Consider the following 18,080-nt stretch of genomic DNA (forward strand, 5'->3'; position numbering starts at 1 on the left):
CTCACTGAAGATTGTTCTCAGCCCTCCCTGAAGCCCTTCCAAATTACATCCTTATATTAATCTACAGTGTATCAACAGAGGAGCAGTGGGGACCATTAACTTTTTAACTGGAATTTAATATCATTAATTGCATTTAATAGCCATGTAAGCTGGACCTTTCAGTGCACATTCCACATTTATTGCAGGCCTGAATATCCAAAATATCCAGCCCCCATTTTCACAATCAGGCTGCCAGTCAAGTGCCAAACTTATTATTAAGAATTAAGTAACTTTGAAGGCTAAGTTTAAGAAAAAATCTTTGAAACGTCAGGTAAAACAAAAAAATGCTGCCCCCAGTGTGGCTTTGGGAGTGACAGCCTGAGCCTCAGATCACAGAACCAGCACAGAATGGTAGAATGGGTGGGATGGGACCCTAAATCCCATCCAGGGACCCCTCCCACTGTCCCAGGTGCTCCAGCCCCAATGTCCAGCCTGGCCTTGGGCACTGCCAGGGATCCAGGGGCAGCCACAGCTGCTCTGGGCACCTCTGCCAGGGCTGCCCACCCTGACAGAATAGGATTTCTTCCTAACTGATGGACACAAAAGCTGAAACAGCAGTCAGAGGGGGAGCCAGAGGGGTGTTATGGAAAATTCCTGCGGCTTATCCTGGTCCTCACTCCGATGACAGCTCCAAACCTCATCATCCTTCCTCCCCCACACTCCCACCAGCCCAGCCTGGTCCCTGTCCTCTCCTCCCTCCCATCTCACACACTGCCTCTCCCCAGGGATGCTGCCCCTGGCAGCCAGCAGCCAGCACAGCATCCCCTGAGCTCCTCAGGCTCCTCCCTCACTGCTCTGTGCCCATCTCCTTCCTGCAGCTCCTCAGCTCCAGCTCACACTGCTGCTCCCCCATGCTGCTCTCTGGACAGCCCAGAAGTGATGAGAGCCTGGGAGGGGTGCCTGGAGCTCAGTGGGACCCCAAGGATGTCACCCCAGGGATGTGACCCCCAGGGATGTCACCCCAGGGATGTCACCCCCAGGGATGTCACCCCCAGGGATGTCACCCCCAGGGATGTCACCCCAGGGATGTCACCTCCTCTGATGTCACCCCCAGGGATGTCACCCCAGGGATGTCACCCCCAGGGATGTCACCTCCTCTGATGTCACCCCCAGGGATGTCACGCCCAGGGATGTCTCAGCCCCTCTGACGTCCCCCCAAGGGATGTCACCCCCAGAGATGTCACCCCCAGAGATGTCCCCCTGTGCATTCAGAGCAGAGCACACCCGCTCTCCCAGCAGAGCTCGGCAGCACTCTCCACCCCCAGCCCTGGTGATTTACCTCTTTGGAAGGTTTCCTGAGCACATCACCTACTCCACCCCCGCTCCTGAGCCCGTGACTCAGAACAGTAACAATGCACATCAGCAGCGTCTCGCACGTATGCTCCTTGTTCTCTTCCTCCAGCTCCTCGGTGAGCAGCTCTGGGAACACAGCAAGCAGAGACACGTTTAGAGCCAAGATTAGCTCTAGATCCTCCTCTCCATTCTTTGCTGGCTGTGCTCTCTCCCCCCTCACACTGCCAGCCTGTGCTGCAGGTCCCTGTGGCTCATTTCCCAAATAATCAATCACAAACAGTGTGGGTTGGGGGGAACCTCACTCATCCAGCCCCTGCCCAGCAGGGTCACCTGGAGCAGTGACACAGAACATCCAGGTGGGGTTGGGATGTCCCCAGAGAGGGAAACTCCACAACTCCCTGGGCAGCTGCTCCAGGGCTCTGCCCCCTCCATGGAGAGAAGCTCTTCCTCATGCTGAGGCAGAACCTGTTTTGGTTTATGGCCACTGCTCCCTGTCCCGTCACTGGGAAGGGTCTGAAGCCATTCTCTGACAGCCCCTGGGGATATTGTGAGGATTGATGGGATCCCCTCCCAGTCTTCCCTGGACTAAACAGGCCCTGAACAGTCTCTGCCCATAGGGGAGATGCTCCAGACCCCTCCTCACCCCAAAACCTCCCTGGACCCATTCCAGAGCCCCCTGGGAGCAGATCTCCTCCCTGCCCTCCTCTCCCCACCACCATTTTCCCTTGTGCCTGGGCTGCTGCCTGTGACTGGGTGCAATCTCTCTGCATGCCTGCTCTCATGCACAGCTCAGCTCAGCAGATGCCTGTTTATACAGAACCCGAGCTTTCTGACAGCTCCGAGGACAAAGTGTTGCCTCTTCCACTCTCCCCTGGTGCCTGACAGATTGCACAGCCTTTGGGCTGCACTCAAAATGGCAACTTCCACTCGGAGCTTTCAAATGGCTAAAAGATCACTGCTTGTGGAAACAGCGTCGTGCCAGAAAAGCAGCACACCTCTCCTGACCTTCTCTTCGCTCAGCTCCAGGCTCCAACTTCACTGCTTCACTTGCAGAGCTGCTAAAATCCACTCCCTAATGTCACACACTCCCCTGTACCCATTAAACATCTCCCAGAAACGCTCCTGAGCAGATCCCACCCTCCCACAGGCCGCCCTGTGCAGCCCTGAATACCCAAAACCCGAGAGCAGTGGCCAAATATGGGCACCAGGAACACCCCTGAGCACACAGGACCCTGGAATTATTCTGATTATTTGTGATACAAAAACATCCCTGAGCTTTCCTTCCTGCAGCCAGAGAGGAGCTGAGAGAAGCAGCTTTTCCTGCAGCTTTTCCTGCAGCAAGGCTGAATTTTACTGCCCCAGAGAGGACCCCTGAGCCAAGCAGAGCCTCTGCTTCTGTGAGCAGGGCTGGTGGCCATCATTGACCATGCAAGAGCTTTCCTTCCCAGAGAAACTGGGATGTTCTGTCTGCCCCTCCCAGCCAGCACCATAAATCTCCCACATGGAAATTACATTTTCTAGAAATAAAACTGAAATATTTCAATACCCAGGTAATATCTCACTTTCTTGATCTCCAAAGCTCCCCAACCTATCCCTGTCTACTTAATCCATCGAGCACTTCCTGCCATGATATTAAAAGAGTTTCCTTAGTTTGAGACAGAACAATGCTGCCAATAAACCATATTTCACAGGGCATTATCTTTTGAGATCACATTTAATAGCCTCATGTTTTAAAATAATAAACTTTGCAAAGAGGCAAACTGCATCTCTTCCTTCTGCAATTGATGCAGAAAATTAAAGAGTATGGCAGTGTTTTATGAAGTCTGGTTTAGTTGTAAGTTTCTCTGCTTTAGTCACTTCATCTAACAGATGTTAGTTATGCTGCTGGCCTAAATTAATCCTATCTCAAGTTAATCTCGTGATAGCTTTGTTCTCAAATTTATTGCATAGGATTTTCTAAAGAAGTCATTTTAATTGAAGGTGATTAAGTAAAGAAAGAGTGCAAGCTCAGGGTGAGTTAGGAATCCCAGGGAGGTACTCACGGTCCGAGGGGATGATGGAGGAGCAGTTCTCACTGCTGCCTGCCTTGCACACATCTGAGTAGAGGAACTCCCCAGTCATGGTCTCACCGGGCTCTGTGCGATCTGAAACCACAAAATGCTGCATCAAAGGATGCTCCAACACCCTGCAAGGTGACTCCTCAGGTACTGGGGCTCCCCATCACACTCAGTGTGCAACTACAAGGCATTTAGAGCAGTACCTTACCCTAGAGTTTAGAAGGGCACACTTACTTCCTGATTTACACATTCCATGGTTTTAAATTCAACACAAAACCTTTATTTCCCAGAATCCCAGATTCACTGAGGTTGGAAAAGAACTCCAAGATTCTTCATTTAGTGGCTGGTGCCCCAGCCCAGAGCACTGAATGCCACATCCAGGTCTTATTTGGGTACCTCCAGGGATGGGCACTCCAAACCTGCCTGGGCAGCCCCTTCCAAGGCCTGAGCACCCTTTCCATGGAGAAATTCCTGCTGCTGTCCCACCTGGAGCTCATTCCCCTCGTCCCGTCCATGCCCTGGGGAACAAGAACCCATTAACACAACCCAGGGGAAGGAGCAGCTGGCACCGACCTGGCAGCAGGGTCTCGTTGGGCAGCTTGTCCACTTCCAGGATGAAGTCGTCCTTGAAGAAGAGGTAGCCCACGATGGAGAAGAGGTAGACCAGGATGAGGGCGAGCACGGCCGTCAGGATGATGGAGCGCCCGTTGCGCGTCACGCTCTTGATGACGTTGAGCAGCGTCTCCTCCCGGTACACCAGGTCAAAGAGCTGGGGACAGCCACGGCAGCACGTGGGGCACCAGCAGCACTGCTGGCACCTGTCGTGGCCCCAGCACCCTGAGGCAGCTGTGCCCTCCCTGCAGCAGCCTGGCCAGCAGCCCAGGTGTTCCTGCTTTGGTGCTAGGCATGCACCAGGCTGCCAGCACAGGCTGCTGCCTGGCTTTAATTTATAGTATTATCTGCCCCCTCACAGCCTCCAAACAGCTCACTGCAAAAATTGCAATTTGCTGTTTTCTTGAAATCTTCATTTACTGAGCATTTAATTAAATAAGTGATATTTTTCCCCCCAAAATCTGTGTTTAGATTTCTCTGCTGTTTCCTTCATTTTTCACTGAGTCTGGGACAAGCCACAGCAGAGCCCAGGTTGTGGCTGTGATCCTGGTGGATCACAGACAGGTATTTGTTAAACTGGACCTCCATGAACACAGCAAATAACCAGCTCAGGTACCAGAGGATGTGGCAAACACCAACCAAAGCCACAAAACCAGCCTCTTCTGAATGGGATTCAGCTTTGCTTCAACACTGACACATCACCACCACCACCACCAGATCCCCTCCTTCAGTGCTATTCTAGAAGCACTGCGCTGTGCAAGGTGAATCCCACCCCAGAGAGAGGGAATGTGTGCCAGGATGTGTGTCCATCTGTGAGGGCTGGAGCCTGGCTCAGCCACGGAGACACTCCAGAGTCATCCAGCTCTCAGAAAGCACAGACACTGTGCCACATTATTGGTAACAACACAGCAAAGCATCACAGCACATCTCATTCTGCCCCATGGCAGGGACACCTCCACTGTCCCAGGTGCTGCCAGCCCCAATGTCCAGCCTGGCCTTGGGCACTGCCAGGGATCCAGGGGCAGCCACAGCTGCTCTGGGCACCTGTGCCAGGGCCTGCCCACCCTCCCAGGGAAGGATTTATTCCTCATATCTCATCTAAATCTCTCATCTTTGGTTTAAATCCATCCCCCCATGTCCTCTCCCTATCTGTGCAAGAAGTCACACATCAGCAGAGGGATGTGGCAGGAGTCCTGCTGTCTCCCTAGGTAACTTCTCCTAAAGAAAACCTCCAGTCTGTGGCTCTTCCCAGTGTCTGTGCAACAGCTTCCCACAGAAAAGCAAAAATGTTCCTGCATATGCCCAAGATGGGACTTCACCAACAGAGCAGAAGATGTTCTGAGGGCCAAGCAAGCACCCACCAAGAGGCTGTAGAAGAACTCGTGCACGAAGAGCCCCAGGGCACAGATGAGTAGGTACAGCAGGTGGTAGAGGAACTCCACGTCCATGATCATGGCCTTGTACCCTCGCGTGAAGGTTCCGCAGTTACCCACAAAACTCATCAGGAAAATGATTTTATTACAAACCTAAGGGAAGATCAACCATAAATTAGGTACAGTATCAGAGAAAACAGATTGGTTTTTTTCAAGCTGGAGGCAACTAGGCACTTTGTTGGGCAATCCTTTCCAATGTTTGACCATTAAGAAATTCCTGCTGCTGTCCCCCCTGTGCCTCCCCAGCCCACCCTGAGGCCGCTCCCTCTCCTCCTGTCCCTGTTCCCTGGGAGCAGATCCCAAATCCCCCAGCTCCTGTCAGGAGCTGTGTGTCCCTCCTGACCCTCCTTTTGTCCAGGCTGAGCCCCTTCCCAGCTCCCCCCATCAGACTCACAGTGCATCGTTTTGTGAGCCTCACACAACCCCATAGACACTGAGGCACTGTGGGTGAATAACCTCGTGCTTTAGGTCACAGACTCCTCCCCATGCCTGTGTGAAGCTGGAGCTGTTCCTACACTGAGCAAAACCTCAGAGCTCTGTCTGCAGCCTGGGGAGCCAGGATTAAACGAGCAACTCAGAGCCCTTGTGTGAGGAGCAGCCCAAGGAGGGAATTACTCCTCTCACCACCGTGTCCCAGGCTATTTCTGTTCCATGCCTTCACACAGAGGTAAGGAACCCTGCCATCAGGGGCAGAGGGGGTCAGAGAGGCCCCCTGGGTGCTTACATTGAAGGCTCCCAGCAGGAAGAGGGTGGGCTGCAGCCCCACGGAGAAGATGAGGCGCAGGATGGTGGAGGCGATGAGGGCGCGGATGCCGTGGGGCTTGGGCAGCGCGATGACGATGGCCAGGGAGATGAGCATGGCTGTCCACAGCAGCCCCGACAGGTGGGGCTCCAGCGTGCCTGGGCAGAGGCAGAACACACCATTGCTGCACCTCCAAACCCACCAGAGCACTGCCCTGGGTCCTGCCTGCGTGGGCATCACCCACCCACTGCCCTGTGTCCTGCCTGGGTGGGCATCACCCACCCGCTGCCCTGGGTCCTGCCTTGGTGGGGCATCATCCATCATTGCCCTGGGTCCTGCCTGCGTGGGCATCACCCACCCGTGTTCAGCCAGCCCTGGTGGCACAGCAGCACCTTTAATTACAAACTCGTTACTAAATCCTTATGCAGGTGATAAGTGCTACAGCATCTCCACTGTGGTGCTCACACCTGAGTGCTGAGGGCCTCTGCAGCCCCTGTGCTGTGCAGAGGCAGTGCCTGGGCAGGTGAGGACACTCCCTGGCACTGCCCCTGATGTGCTTTTGGTCAGACCCTCACACTCACTTTTGGCATCTTTTGCTATTTCTGGGTCTATTCAGACTGTCCCCTGAGGCTGGCTGCTTACACAACACCGAGCCTTGCAGCTAAAAATACACTTCCCTGAAAGAGCCATAAAAAATATCCAGTCCCAAACACCATTTACCCAGGTTGATGCAGAATGGCAGACACCTCTTCCTCAAAGCTGACTTAAAAAAATTTTGCCTTCAAGCAACTGGTTCCTCAACAGACAAAACAGCAAGATCCCCCAAATTTCACAGCACTCTGCAGCTCTTCTGCAAGCACATCCTCTCAGAACTTGTGTCTGACTGGCAAGATCCTCACCCAGGGCTTTTCTCCCTGCTCCCAAATTCAGGCAGCTTAGGAAATATTACTCTCATCTGACTACCACGAGCAGCCATTTAATCTTGTTCCAAATCACTGCAGATTAATAAAGACAGCAGAGGATGGATGGAAATTAAAAGTTAATAAGCGTAAAGTCGAACAGCTGTTTTGGCTGCCTGGGGGAGTCTGGGCTCCTGAGCTGTCACACAGCACGAGGTGCAGAGCTGGCAGCGGAGTCACTGGGTGGGAACAAGCCCCAGCACGGGGAGGGACACAGGAAATGTGCAGCAGCTTATTTAGGACCGACTTATCTAGAGAATCTAAACAAGATTTATTGGGAATTCGTTTGCTTTCAGGAGCTGCAGCAGCTCGCAGCAGGCGTGAGGAACACCTGGAGTGAGTGAGGCTCCCAGGGGCTCCCTGAACACCCAGGCTGGGAGCAGCATCCTCGTCCTGGCACGCGGAGCTAAGGGTGGTCACTGCTCACCTGCTGCACCCACCCTGACCCCAGGGCCTTGCTGGGACTCCCTGCACAGCCACAGGGAACGTGCAGCCAGCAGGGACTTCTGCCTGTCTGGAATTCTCACCATTCCAGCACCAAATTCCAGGCATCCAGTTTTGTTTCTGCTCCTCAAGTCAGAAGTTTTACAGCTTCTGCTACTGTCAGATGCTCATCAGCTGCTCAGTTCACCGTGTCTGAGCAATTCAAGACACTGACAACTTCCCCCAAACAGTCTGTTTGGAAGAGTCTTTTTTTTTTTTTAAGCTAAATATAAGATATACATGTATTTATTTACTTTACTTTTTGGATTCTAACTAGGAGAGGAAGAGGTTTTATCAAAATGCTGGGAATGGGCTCCTCTTCCCCATCCTCCTGTGGCCACTGCTCCCCTGGCAAGGCAGGACAATGTCACCCACCCCCAGCACTCACAGCCCTCCTGGAGCACCAGGAAAAGTTTGTGGAAAATGCCATTAATAAACTGCAAGCTCAAGGAAAACAACACATTCAACATTTCACCTATTTTTAGCTCAATCCTTAATTACAGGACTTTAGACTGAAGCAGAACAGTCAAGCAATTAGAGGAGGATGTTTGGCTCAGGTAATTTTTTCCCCTAGGAAAAAGCATGGCTCTACATTTTCCTTAAAAAATGTCTCAAGAAAGAGTAAGAGAACGGCAGAGCTTAAAACAAGGCAATGTCAAAAGCCAAATTCTGTTCTCCTTCTCCCACTGATGTAGTGCACAGACACGAGTGGGGAGAGCAGAATGTGGCTCACTACACCTTATTTGTTCACATGTTTTTTAGGTTAAATATCAGTACCTCCTCGAATTCCCTTGAATGGGTAGAAAAATGCCACGAGCAGGTTCATGAGGACAGCCAGGTTGAAGGAAATGCTGCTCCAGAAGGACATGTTCCGAGCACACCAGTACAGGAAAGGCTGAGCTGAAAGAGAGAAAATGATTCCTTTTTAATGGAGGGTTTAGTAAAAATAAGAGGTCTCTATATAAAAAAAAATGTATCACCACCAAAACAAGTTTGTTTTCAGTTTGCCCAAAAGCACAGCATCAAAAGTAATAATATTAATGGCTAATTTGGAAGTTTTTAAAATTATTCTTCATCCTGGGGGCCCTTCAAGTTTCCTAGATGGTGTTTTAAGGCAAAGGATCCCTGTTTCCAACATGGTTTAGCAGCAGCAAGAGAACAAGCTGAGGAACTGCAGAGATCAAGCACTTGAGGTCTCCCCTAATAACACACTTTGTACTCAGAGTCACACAGGAACAATTTGGGGGAGGAAAATGAGCTCCAGCCCCATCCCTGCCAGCAGCTCACCTGCACCAGGCAGTGCCACCTGCAAATTCATTTTCTGCTGAGAACAGCCCCAAACAGCCCCAGAATAAGCAGGGGGTGAAGCTCCCTGGCCTTCCCTCTGCTCCGGGGGCAAAGGACTCAGCACATCTCAGTGTACAACCAACAGCACATTTAAATCCTTAATGTTCCCAGAAATACTTCTCAAAAAGACTCCTAATTTTAATAATCCCTCAGCCAGAACCAAGAGGCAGAAAGCAGAAAGATTCCTTTGCTGAAGTGGTCATGAACCCAGCAAAGCTGCCTTGCAGTAATTTCCTCTGCATCCAGGCAAAATCCCCTGATTTTGGCTCCTGCAGGCTTACTGCACAGCAAACTGAGTCCTCCTGAAATCTAGAGTGGTGAAAAAGCTCCATTAAAAATGCTCTCAAAGGGAAAGGACTGTTTTGCCCTGGTGGAAGGAGGCAGCTGGTTTAGATACCAGAGAGCAAAGAAAAAGCTCTCAGTAAAATTTAGGAACAAGCTGAAAATGCAGACTTTGGGGGGAATGATAATTTATAACATGCAGCAGTTCTGAGCCTTGCAGGAGCCACCAGTTCTCTCCAGAAAATCCCCTCCTCTAACACCCCCAGCTAACAGAGGGGTAAAGAATTCCACAATATCTCAATGTTCTCAATTTCCTTCTAACTGGAAGAATGTGTAACCAGGTTTAATTAATTTAAATGGGATTATATAAGGGTGATTATAAAGGTCCAGGTTTAACTTTAAACCTTCCCTTGGTGATGGACACTGACTCTCTGTGCTGTGCTTCTGCCTGGCTTTGGCTGCTCATTTCCATTCTTAATTAACAATTATGAGACTTCTGGAGCTCAGATTATGGGCCAGCACCATGAGCTGAAGGGAGAAGTACATGGATCTTTATTTTAGAAGTCTTTTTGAGGGTTGAACTCTAACTGGCATCATGTGAGCACACACAGTGCTGCCAGAGGTCACAGCTCCAATATAAACTACTGAAAATGTGAGAAACAACCCCACAAATGCAAAAAATCAGAGGACAGGCAAGGCCTGGATATTAGAGACAGAATAAATGATCCAAGTTTTTTAAAGGAAAAATAAAAAAAGAAATATTCTCCAGTTCTGCAGGTGGATCTTGGCTAATTTGTGGCCTGTTGTTAATGATGGATGCCTTCACAGTTTGCTGGGAGACAGCCTCAAAGACAAAGTGACTCAAACAACAAAATCCAACAGAATATATGGATGCTGCTGAAGCTGCAATTTGTTTGGGATGTCACACTCCCAGATTTCTTGCAGAGCTCACAGATTTCTGGAAGCAGTCCCACACGTGCCCCACGAGGGGGTTCCAGAGCAGTCCTGGAGCTGGAGGGGAGCTGCTGCAGGGCAGGGAGCAGCTCTCAGTGCTCCCCGATGGAGGCCCTGAGCCCAGCAGGAAGGATCCAGGGCAGGAGCAGCTCTCAGTGCTCCCCGATGGAGGCCCTGAGCCCAGCAGGAAGGATCTGCCTCATCTCACATCTCACAGGGTCCCTGCTGGTCATTCCCAGCACTGCCCACTGAGCATTCTGCAGCATGCAGCCTTCAGCTGAACAACAACAAAAATATTCAACAAATGAACTAAAAGGTTTACTGGGGGACGTGGTGGCACTCTATGAATTAAAATATAATTCTGAGGGATTTCCCAGCTGAGGGAAAATCAGTGCTTGAGAGCACCTGTGTTCAGACATTTTAGCATCACAGGGATGGAAGGGACTTGTCAACCTGTCAGCCAGTCTACTTGCCAAAAAAGGATGAATTCTACTTTACAATTATTCAGAAATCCATCTTTAACTTGTTCTTGAACATCTGCATCCCCACAGATGCCATAACTCCACAGAATCTTTACAGTTGGAAAAGACCTTTACAATCCAACCTTCACAATGTCCAACCTTGCTGCATTCCCCAGCCTTACCCCCCCCTGCTCTCCTCAGCTGAGTCCTCCCTGAATCCTGAACTTGTTTTAACAAACAAGTTGTGCATTTGCTGGTAGATAAAACTAGTACCGGGAGACAAAAGAAGTAATGGGAAGTATTTTAGCGATTGATGAATGGAAAAAGAGATTTGCTTTGACAAACTTTTGGTTTGCTGATAAACAAAATTAGACATTGAAAGTTGAAAGAAACAATGGGGAAGAGTAATTCTCACAGAATTTAAGAGTTTAAAATTAAAAGGGAGGGTTATATTACACATTAGAGGGACATTTTCAGTATCGGGTGTATTGAGGAGTTTGTATTTTTTAAGTCTTTTAGTTAATGGGGAAAGAGAGAAGGGAAATGCAGCCAGGACATTGGGATAAGAAGGAGGCTGCATCTTCCAAAAACCAGAAAGATTTCAGGGGATGTTTTATGGCTTCTCTCTTTACTGGAAGCAAACCTCAGCGCTCCGCCCCACGTGGAGCAGCACTGACCCACCTCGCAGTTTCTTCTGCCAGTTCATCTCGTTGAAGAGGTCCTCAGACTTGAGGAAGAAGTCGTTGATCTTGCTGCCCTGCTCGTCCCTCTCGGTGGTGTAGTAGATGCGCAGCTTGGACTCCTTGGTGAGGAACTCGCAGATGCTGGGCACGGGGAACACGATCTGCTCCATGGTGCGGTCCGACCTGACAATCTGCACAGCAGCCTCGTCAGTCCTTCTAAACGCTCTTATCTCTTGGTTTTCTGCTTGTTTTGCTCCCCCTTTCAAACCAGCTACGGACACATTGCCAAGGAACAGCAGCTTGACACAGATTGCATTTAATTTACCTTTCAGAGCAGGTCTACGTTTAGCTCCAGAACTGTAATTTTTATGCTGTGGTCTTATCCTGGCAGTACTGGTCTTAGCTGGGATTTCCAAGGAGCCCAGAGAATCCCACATCAAAGCTGGGATGGAGTTCAGAGCAATATGGTGGCCCAATTCAAGAATGTTGGCAAATTTGAGCCAAATTTGGGCAAGTACAAGGAATAACAGTTATATGTGTATTGCTTACTACAGAATTTTGGGAAGTCACAGAACCCCATGGACTGGTTTGGGTTGGAAGGACGTTAAAGCCCATCCAGTGCCACCCCTGCCATGGGCAAGGACACCTTCCAGCATCCCAGGCTGCTCCAAGCCCTGTCCAACCTGGCCTGGGACACTTCCAGGGATAGGGCAGCCCCAGCTCCTCCAGGAAATCTCTGTATCTGTGAACATTTTACTTTTATAGAGCTCTTAGATGGCACACGAGGCCAAACTGTCATTTGAATCCAGGAAGAGTGGCAAAAAGCTATCACAAACTTTCTGGATTCAGCAACAGCACCGGCCAAAATGTAACAGAAGCGAAGCCACACTTGCTGCTGCCAAGAGAGCTGTGCTCAGCTCCATCCCCGAGCCCACACATGACAGCTCAGGAATAGCTGCCACTGCCAGGGAATTAAATAAATAACTCTCCCTGCATGCTCTCTAGCACAGACAACAGTCCACACACACACAGGCAGGCAGAGCACATGAACAGTGTCCTGGGGCTGCCCTCCCTGTGGCTCAGCCCTGGGGTTCCCTACCTCGATCTGTGCCGTGTGCTTGGCGTAGAACTCCAGCGCCTCGTCCCCCTCGATCTGACCCCCCGGCTTCAGCATGTTCTGCAGCTCTTTGTTGTGACGAGCCAACTAAAATAAAGGAATGCACAGGGAGTGGGAGACACCAGATGTCTCTCTGTGATATTAAATTCCTGATTTTTGGCATAAAAAAAGAAATAGTACGCAGTCAGCTGCTAGGAAAGGGCAAAGTTGACAGAAGGCTTGTTCTGTTCCAACCAGACACCCTGCAGCTCTATTTTGGGAGCAAGTCAGAATGATTCAAATATGTATTTCTTTAATGCCAGTGTTGTACTCCTCTTTTCCCCATCCTCTCCCACCCTTTGCCTGGAATCTTCCTGATCACACAGAAATTCACATTCACTCTGTCCTTCTACATCACCCCAACTCAAAGGTGTGCTCATCACCCAAAGATGCAGGCAGGGACAAAGAAAATCTGCATCAACTAAGCAGCAGATGTACAGAGCACTGCTCCAAAATGCTGCTGGATGCTCCAAATTCATCCTGCAGCACAGTGAGGGTCTGTCTGCTCAGATGCTGGAGGAACAAGAAGTCTCTAATGCAGTGACATGTAGCACCAATACATTAAGTAGATACAGTTTTCTCCCCTTTGGTTTTTTGCCTTTCAAACACATTGTATCAATACAATGGCTCTGCTTGGCTCCAGCAGAGACAGAATGTGGCAAGGACCGAGATTTCTGATTACACTTTAATTGATCTGTGAGTAGAATTTCTTTGGGAATATAAAGTAACCTTTGATCCAGCTGAAAAATAATACACTGCTGCTCAGTGCTGCCAAGAATTGAGCCACGTGTCCTCAGGAGCTCAGTCCAGAGCCTGCCTGCTTCCCAGGATAAAAGAAAATTCCCAACATTTTCTTGTATTACACTATTTTTGTTTCTAATTAAAATTAGGGTTTGCTGTGATAACAGGGGAATGCGCAGTGAGTCTGCCTCAGTGATGAGCCATGAAAACAGTTGCAGGGAAAAGCAGAGTGGCTTTTCCCAGTTTGGGGTTTGTGACGGAACTCTACCTGATGGGCCAGGATGTAAATGTTGTGTCCCACGTTCCTCGGGGATGCAGCCACATCCTCCCCGTTCTCTCCATCCTCAAACTCCACCTCTCCCTGCAGATAGGCCTTCTTGATCACTTCCACCTGGAAAGGGAGACAGGCAAGGAGAGGAGGCTCGGGCAAAGGGTGGAAGCTGCTGAGGGCAGCACTCCCACACAAGGGAATGGAGCAGAGCAGGGACACCCAAAGGGAGCTCAGTGGACAGGGCAGGATAAACTGAACTCAGCCTCAGCCCAGCTCACCGGCTTAGGAACTGAACCTCACATTTCCCTGAAGGTGACACGTTCCAGGCCATCCTCTCTGCACCTGCATCATGTTCTGAGCCCCAACACAGCCCTGAGCACTGGGATGAGTCAATGGTGCTTGGGCTGTGCTTTGGATCTCCTGCTTGTGTTTCCCCAGCTCACACACGAACCAGCCCCAGAACCCTGCCAGGCTCACTGGACAGCTCTGGGGCCACAAGGGACTGTCACTTCTCTGTCTCCCGTGCAAATGAAGAGCCAGGAGCTGGGGAGGGGTCCCGGGACTCACCAGCTCCTTGGGCCTCATGTTGTAGAGGATCCTCTCTGCATTCTCACTGTCGTGCCTGCTCTCCATGATGGCCAGGAGCAGCTTGGAAGCGTTGTTCTGAGGGCAGGGAAAAGCAATGCAATCACTGCCAGGAGCCACAACATGAGGGTACCCAGCCTGAGTGGCACCACTGCGATGCCAGAGGGCTGCAGGGTCCCACAGGAGCAGCCACAGTGTGCCAGGGCTCTCACAGCCTCGCCTCACCATCCCTCTCCTCTCATTATTGACCTACACAACTTAACAGGTAATTTTAGCAGCTTATTCCCCCAATCCTACTCACTGAAAGACATCAAATTAACCCCGGCCAAGGTTTAAATTTCTAAAAATGCTGCTGTTTTCATGCTCGTGTTGTTTTGTTTTGATTTAAGGATGCTGCAGCATCACCACAAGCTCTGAGCTCCCAAATGGTGCAGCTCAGCTGGGCTGAAGATGCTGCTGATTAAATCAAGGGACAGCCAGGGCTGAAGACACAGATGTGCTTTGCTGCTTTTAACTGAAATCACTCTGCAGTCTGCTCACGCCAAGGAACACAGGGAGGAAATGGGAAACTACCACAAGGCACCAGACTACTTTAATACGAACAATTAAGATTAAAATCCATCATGCCTGACAATAAAACCCAATAAAAGTATTTAATTTTGAAGTATAACGCTAATCGAGTCTAAAAGCATTTTTTATTTACAATAATAAAAAACCCACATTACCCATAATAATGGTGTGAGTCGGCAACGGAAAACAAGGAGACACTGCAGTGTCAGGCAGGGCAATAAGTCAGAAAGGAAATATTTCTCAAGCACAGGCTGAAGCAAGAGTGCTCTGGGACTGCTGTTGCTAGAGGGGAACCTGCCCCTGTGTTTTTGTGTTTTGAAACCAGCAGCAGGGCTAATTATTTCAGCATTAATATGGACAGCCATAAAGAATAGTTGATTTAATGTCAACCTATTAAACAACACCAATAAAGTGTTGGGAAAGTGGTTGCAACGTGAGAAATTTCACTTCCACTGTCCACATAAAAGCTCAGCAGCAACAGAAGAATTTTCATCAGCTTTAGATTTTTTACAGGAAGTGATTTTAGGATTCCTCAGCATATTCCGACTGCCTGCATCCCCCATCTGAGAACTGGTGGCTCCACGTCATCATTTAAAAGATGAAATACCTGTGACAAACAATCTTTGGGCACTGCCTGCAGCTCACTGATGTGTATCATTTTTGTGCACTTGTGAATATTGGTATATAACAAACACCCACATCATTTTAACAGTGAAATCACATTTTATCCCACTGTTAATGTGCCTCACACAGAGCATTCACTTGCCTTCAGCTCCAACACGAGGTCCATCCTCTTCTTTCCCAGAGGGTTGATGTCATTGAGAATTAATGCTGTGATGATGTCAATGCCGTTGGACTCGTGGGTAGCAATGCAGTTCTGTCCAAAGAAAAGTCATCAGCCTTCACTAATTGCCTGCACTACACACACACCCGGGCTGGTGACCCTCAGAGCAGCACAGTCCCCTCTGCCATCACCTCGTGGGCTGGAAAGCTGCACACAGAGCTCCGGGCAGGGCAACAACAAAAGATTGAGGGCATTTTGTTCCAAGCTTTTCCTCTCCTCAGCCACGGTCCTGCTGGAGCCCCCGGGCTCAGGAAGCAGGAGGACCACGGCTGATAAATGAAGCATTTCCATGCCAAAGCTGCAGGCTGGAGGAACAGTGCTTTACTGAGATTAGGGAGAGTTTTCTTTATTATAAACGTGCCAATCAACACCTACTTCAGAGCTGTCTACACAAAGAAAGGGAATTTCCATAACCTCCTGCCTACCCTTCAGCCCTGCTCTCAGAATGGTCTGTACCTAAAATGTACAAACAGCAGCTTGCTGGCTTCAAAATCCAGAGAGACATTCCTGTTCTGTCCTCAGAACACCTGAAGGGTTTTATTCCACCGGGTGGAGAGCAGAGGGACACTGACCATTCTCCCTGGCATGCACAGCCTCACACATGAGGAGAGACAAAGGCAGAAAAGCCACAGCCCAGTCTTTCAGGACAATATTATGGTTCAATTAATAAGGAAATAGAGAGAATAATCAGAAACTGCCACAGGTGCCCAGAGCAGCTGTGGCTGCCCCTGGATCCCTGGCAGTGCCCAAGGCCAGGCTGGACACTGGGGCTGGAGCACCTGGGACAGTGGGAGGGGTCCCTGCCATGGCTGGGGTGGCACTGGGGGGAATTTAAGGTCCTCCCAATCCAACCCATTCTGGGATTATATGAAGTACAGCAATTGCCCACTCTCCCTGTCCAGTCTAATGAAACAGATCTTAGCAAAGCAGAAATAATTCTACTGCTCTGAGTGCTTCAACGCCTCAGAGGGGGCCCTGAGAAAGACAAGTTGATTATGAAGAGTTTATAAACAAAAAAAATCCTCCAGCCTGGGGGGGGGAAATAAAGTGGTCAGTGTTGTGAGACAGCAGCAGGCCAGCAGAGCTGGGCCCCAGGGAGAAGGGGGATGCATTTCCCAGCTCTGGGTTCATTACCTGGTTCTCGTGGCAGGGCCCCTGGCAGTACTCAGTCAGACTTTCCAGCGTCTGGTTGATCAGTGCCACGTTTTTCTCATTGATATACAGACCCAGCAGCCCAAGTCCCCCAGTTGTGCTCCCACAGATGCAGTCCAGGAACTGCAGTGTCTCACACACCAGGTTGTAGTTGGTCTTGTTGTTCTGGCAGCGTAGGAAATTCTGTGGGGAGAGAGTCAAAGCCATGAGGGAGGGGAAAAACCATGCAAAGTGCTGTTTAGCTGATAGTATTTATTAGGTTCATCCATCCCCAGTTCCACTGCATGGTGGGTTGCTCTGGCTCATTGTACAAGCAGTTTTAGCCTCTTTCCAGGGCTTATTTGCAACGTGCTGCTCTCCTGAGCAGCTTGCTGGGCTCATGCTGTGCAGCAGAGAACAGAGTGCATCCCCTAAACAGAGAGATGCATTAGAGCCTGACACACCCAGCACAGAACAGGCACTCTGGGAAGCTCTCTGCAGCCTGGAAGCCTCACCCCACCTGCTGCACTTCCCTGAGCATCACTGCAGGCTCCCTCCTTCCCCCAGAGCTCTCTGGAGTCCCTGGCTGGGGCCTCACAGCAGCTCCACCTGCACAGAGGGACCCGAGTGCACACCTTGAAGGAAGGTGCCTTAAGATGGAATTCTCTCCACTGCATTTCTTTCCATGTAATTATTGTGATTCCTGCTTGAAGCTGCTGACTGGGAGCAGCTCCTCTAATGAAAAGCCAGATTTGCCACTGTGGATTTAACAGCTTTCTGCTGTTATTTCTCCTGTATTCCAAATGAAGAAAAGCACCAAACCCACCCCAAACTGAAGGACAACTAATGAAAACCAATCTCCCAGTGATTCAGATGCTGTTTGCCACTGCATTCCCAGCAGTGCTGCAAAGATTAGCAGCCACTACCACTTGCTTTTCCCTCAAGTTTCAGCAGGAAAACTCTTATTTAGCTTAATTCTAGCAGGTAACAACAACTCCAGGGTGAAAAAGCCCTCAGAGGAACAGGAGCCATGGAGTATGGAAGCAGCAGGGTCTTTCCTGCCAGCCCAGAGAGCAGCACTGTCCCTGGCTGTCTCTGCCTGAGTCAGACTAATGAGTCTTTTAAGGCAAACAGAGAGAGAAATTGCAGATTCAATGGAAGGCGAAGCTAAAAAAGGAAAACGCTGTCTATGAATGCAGACTAAAGGTGACAGTGATTCAGCACATTTCAGCTGATTGCTCATTTAGTATCCTGACTTCTGATTAACTTGTCAGAATGTAAAAAAGGTTGATCCTACAGAAATTGGAGCTCGTGCCTTCCCTCCAGGAAAAAAGGGAAAATGAAAAGATAACACCCAAAGTGAGGAGGTAAAAATCAGCTCCCTGGCTGCAGCACGGCATTTATTCTGATTGCAGCTAAGCCTGTACCTGAGCTGCT

General features: G+C 49.8%; 1 protein-coding gene across 4 annotated transcripts in view; it reads right to left on the reverse strand.

Moving 5' to 3' along the window:
• ITPR1 (inositol 1,4,5-trisphosphate receptor type 1) overlaps nt 1-18,080 on the reverse strand; it is a 159,128-nt gene that overhangs the window by 19,737 nt on the left and 121,311 nt on the right. For all 4 annotated transcript variants that reach the window (XM_059479817.1, XM_059479818.1, XM_059479816.1 and 1 more), the window contains 12 exons: nt 16,647-16,847; nt 15,435-15,545; nt 14,081-14,176; nt 13,511-13,633; nt 12,445-12,549; nt 11,344-11,536; nt 8,396-8,518; nt 6,159-6,334; nt 5,363-5,527; nt 3,963-4,158; nt 3,375-3,476; nt 1,319-1,458 (listed from right to left, as the gene is read on the reverse strand). In XM_059479817.1, coding sequence (XP_059335800.1) covers nt 1,319-1,458; nt 3,375-3,476; nt 3,963-4,158; nt 5,363-5,527; nt 6,159-6,334; nt 8,396-8,518; nt 11,344-11,536; nt 12,445-12,549; nt 13,511-13,633; nt 14,081-14,176; nt 15,435-15,545; nt 16,647-16,847 — 1,731 coding nt within the window. The remainder of the gene's footprint in view (nt 1-1,318; nt 1,459-3,374; nt 3,477-3,962; nt 4,159-5,362; nt 5,528-6,158; nt 6,335-8,395; nt 8,519-11,343; nt 11,537-12,444; nt 12,550-13,510; nt 13,634-14,080; nt 14,177-15,434; nt 15,546-16,646; nt 16,848-18,080) is intronic.

This window comes from Ammospiza nelsoni, chromosome 11 (genome assembly GCF_027579445.1).
Source record: "Ammospiza nelsoni isolate bAmmNel1 chromosome 11, bAmmNel1.pri, whole genome shotgun sequence".
Classification (NCBI taxonomy): Eukaryota; Metazoa; Chordata; class Aves; order Passeriformes; family Passerellidae; genus Ammospiza; species Ammospiza nelsoni.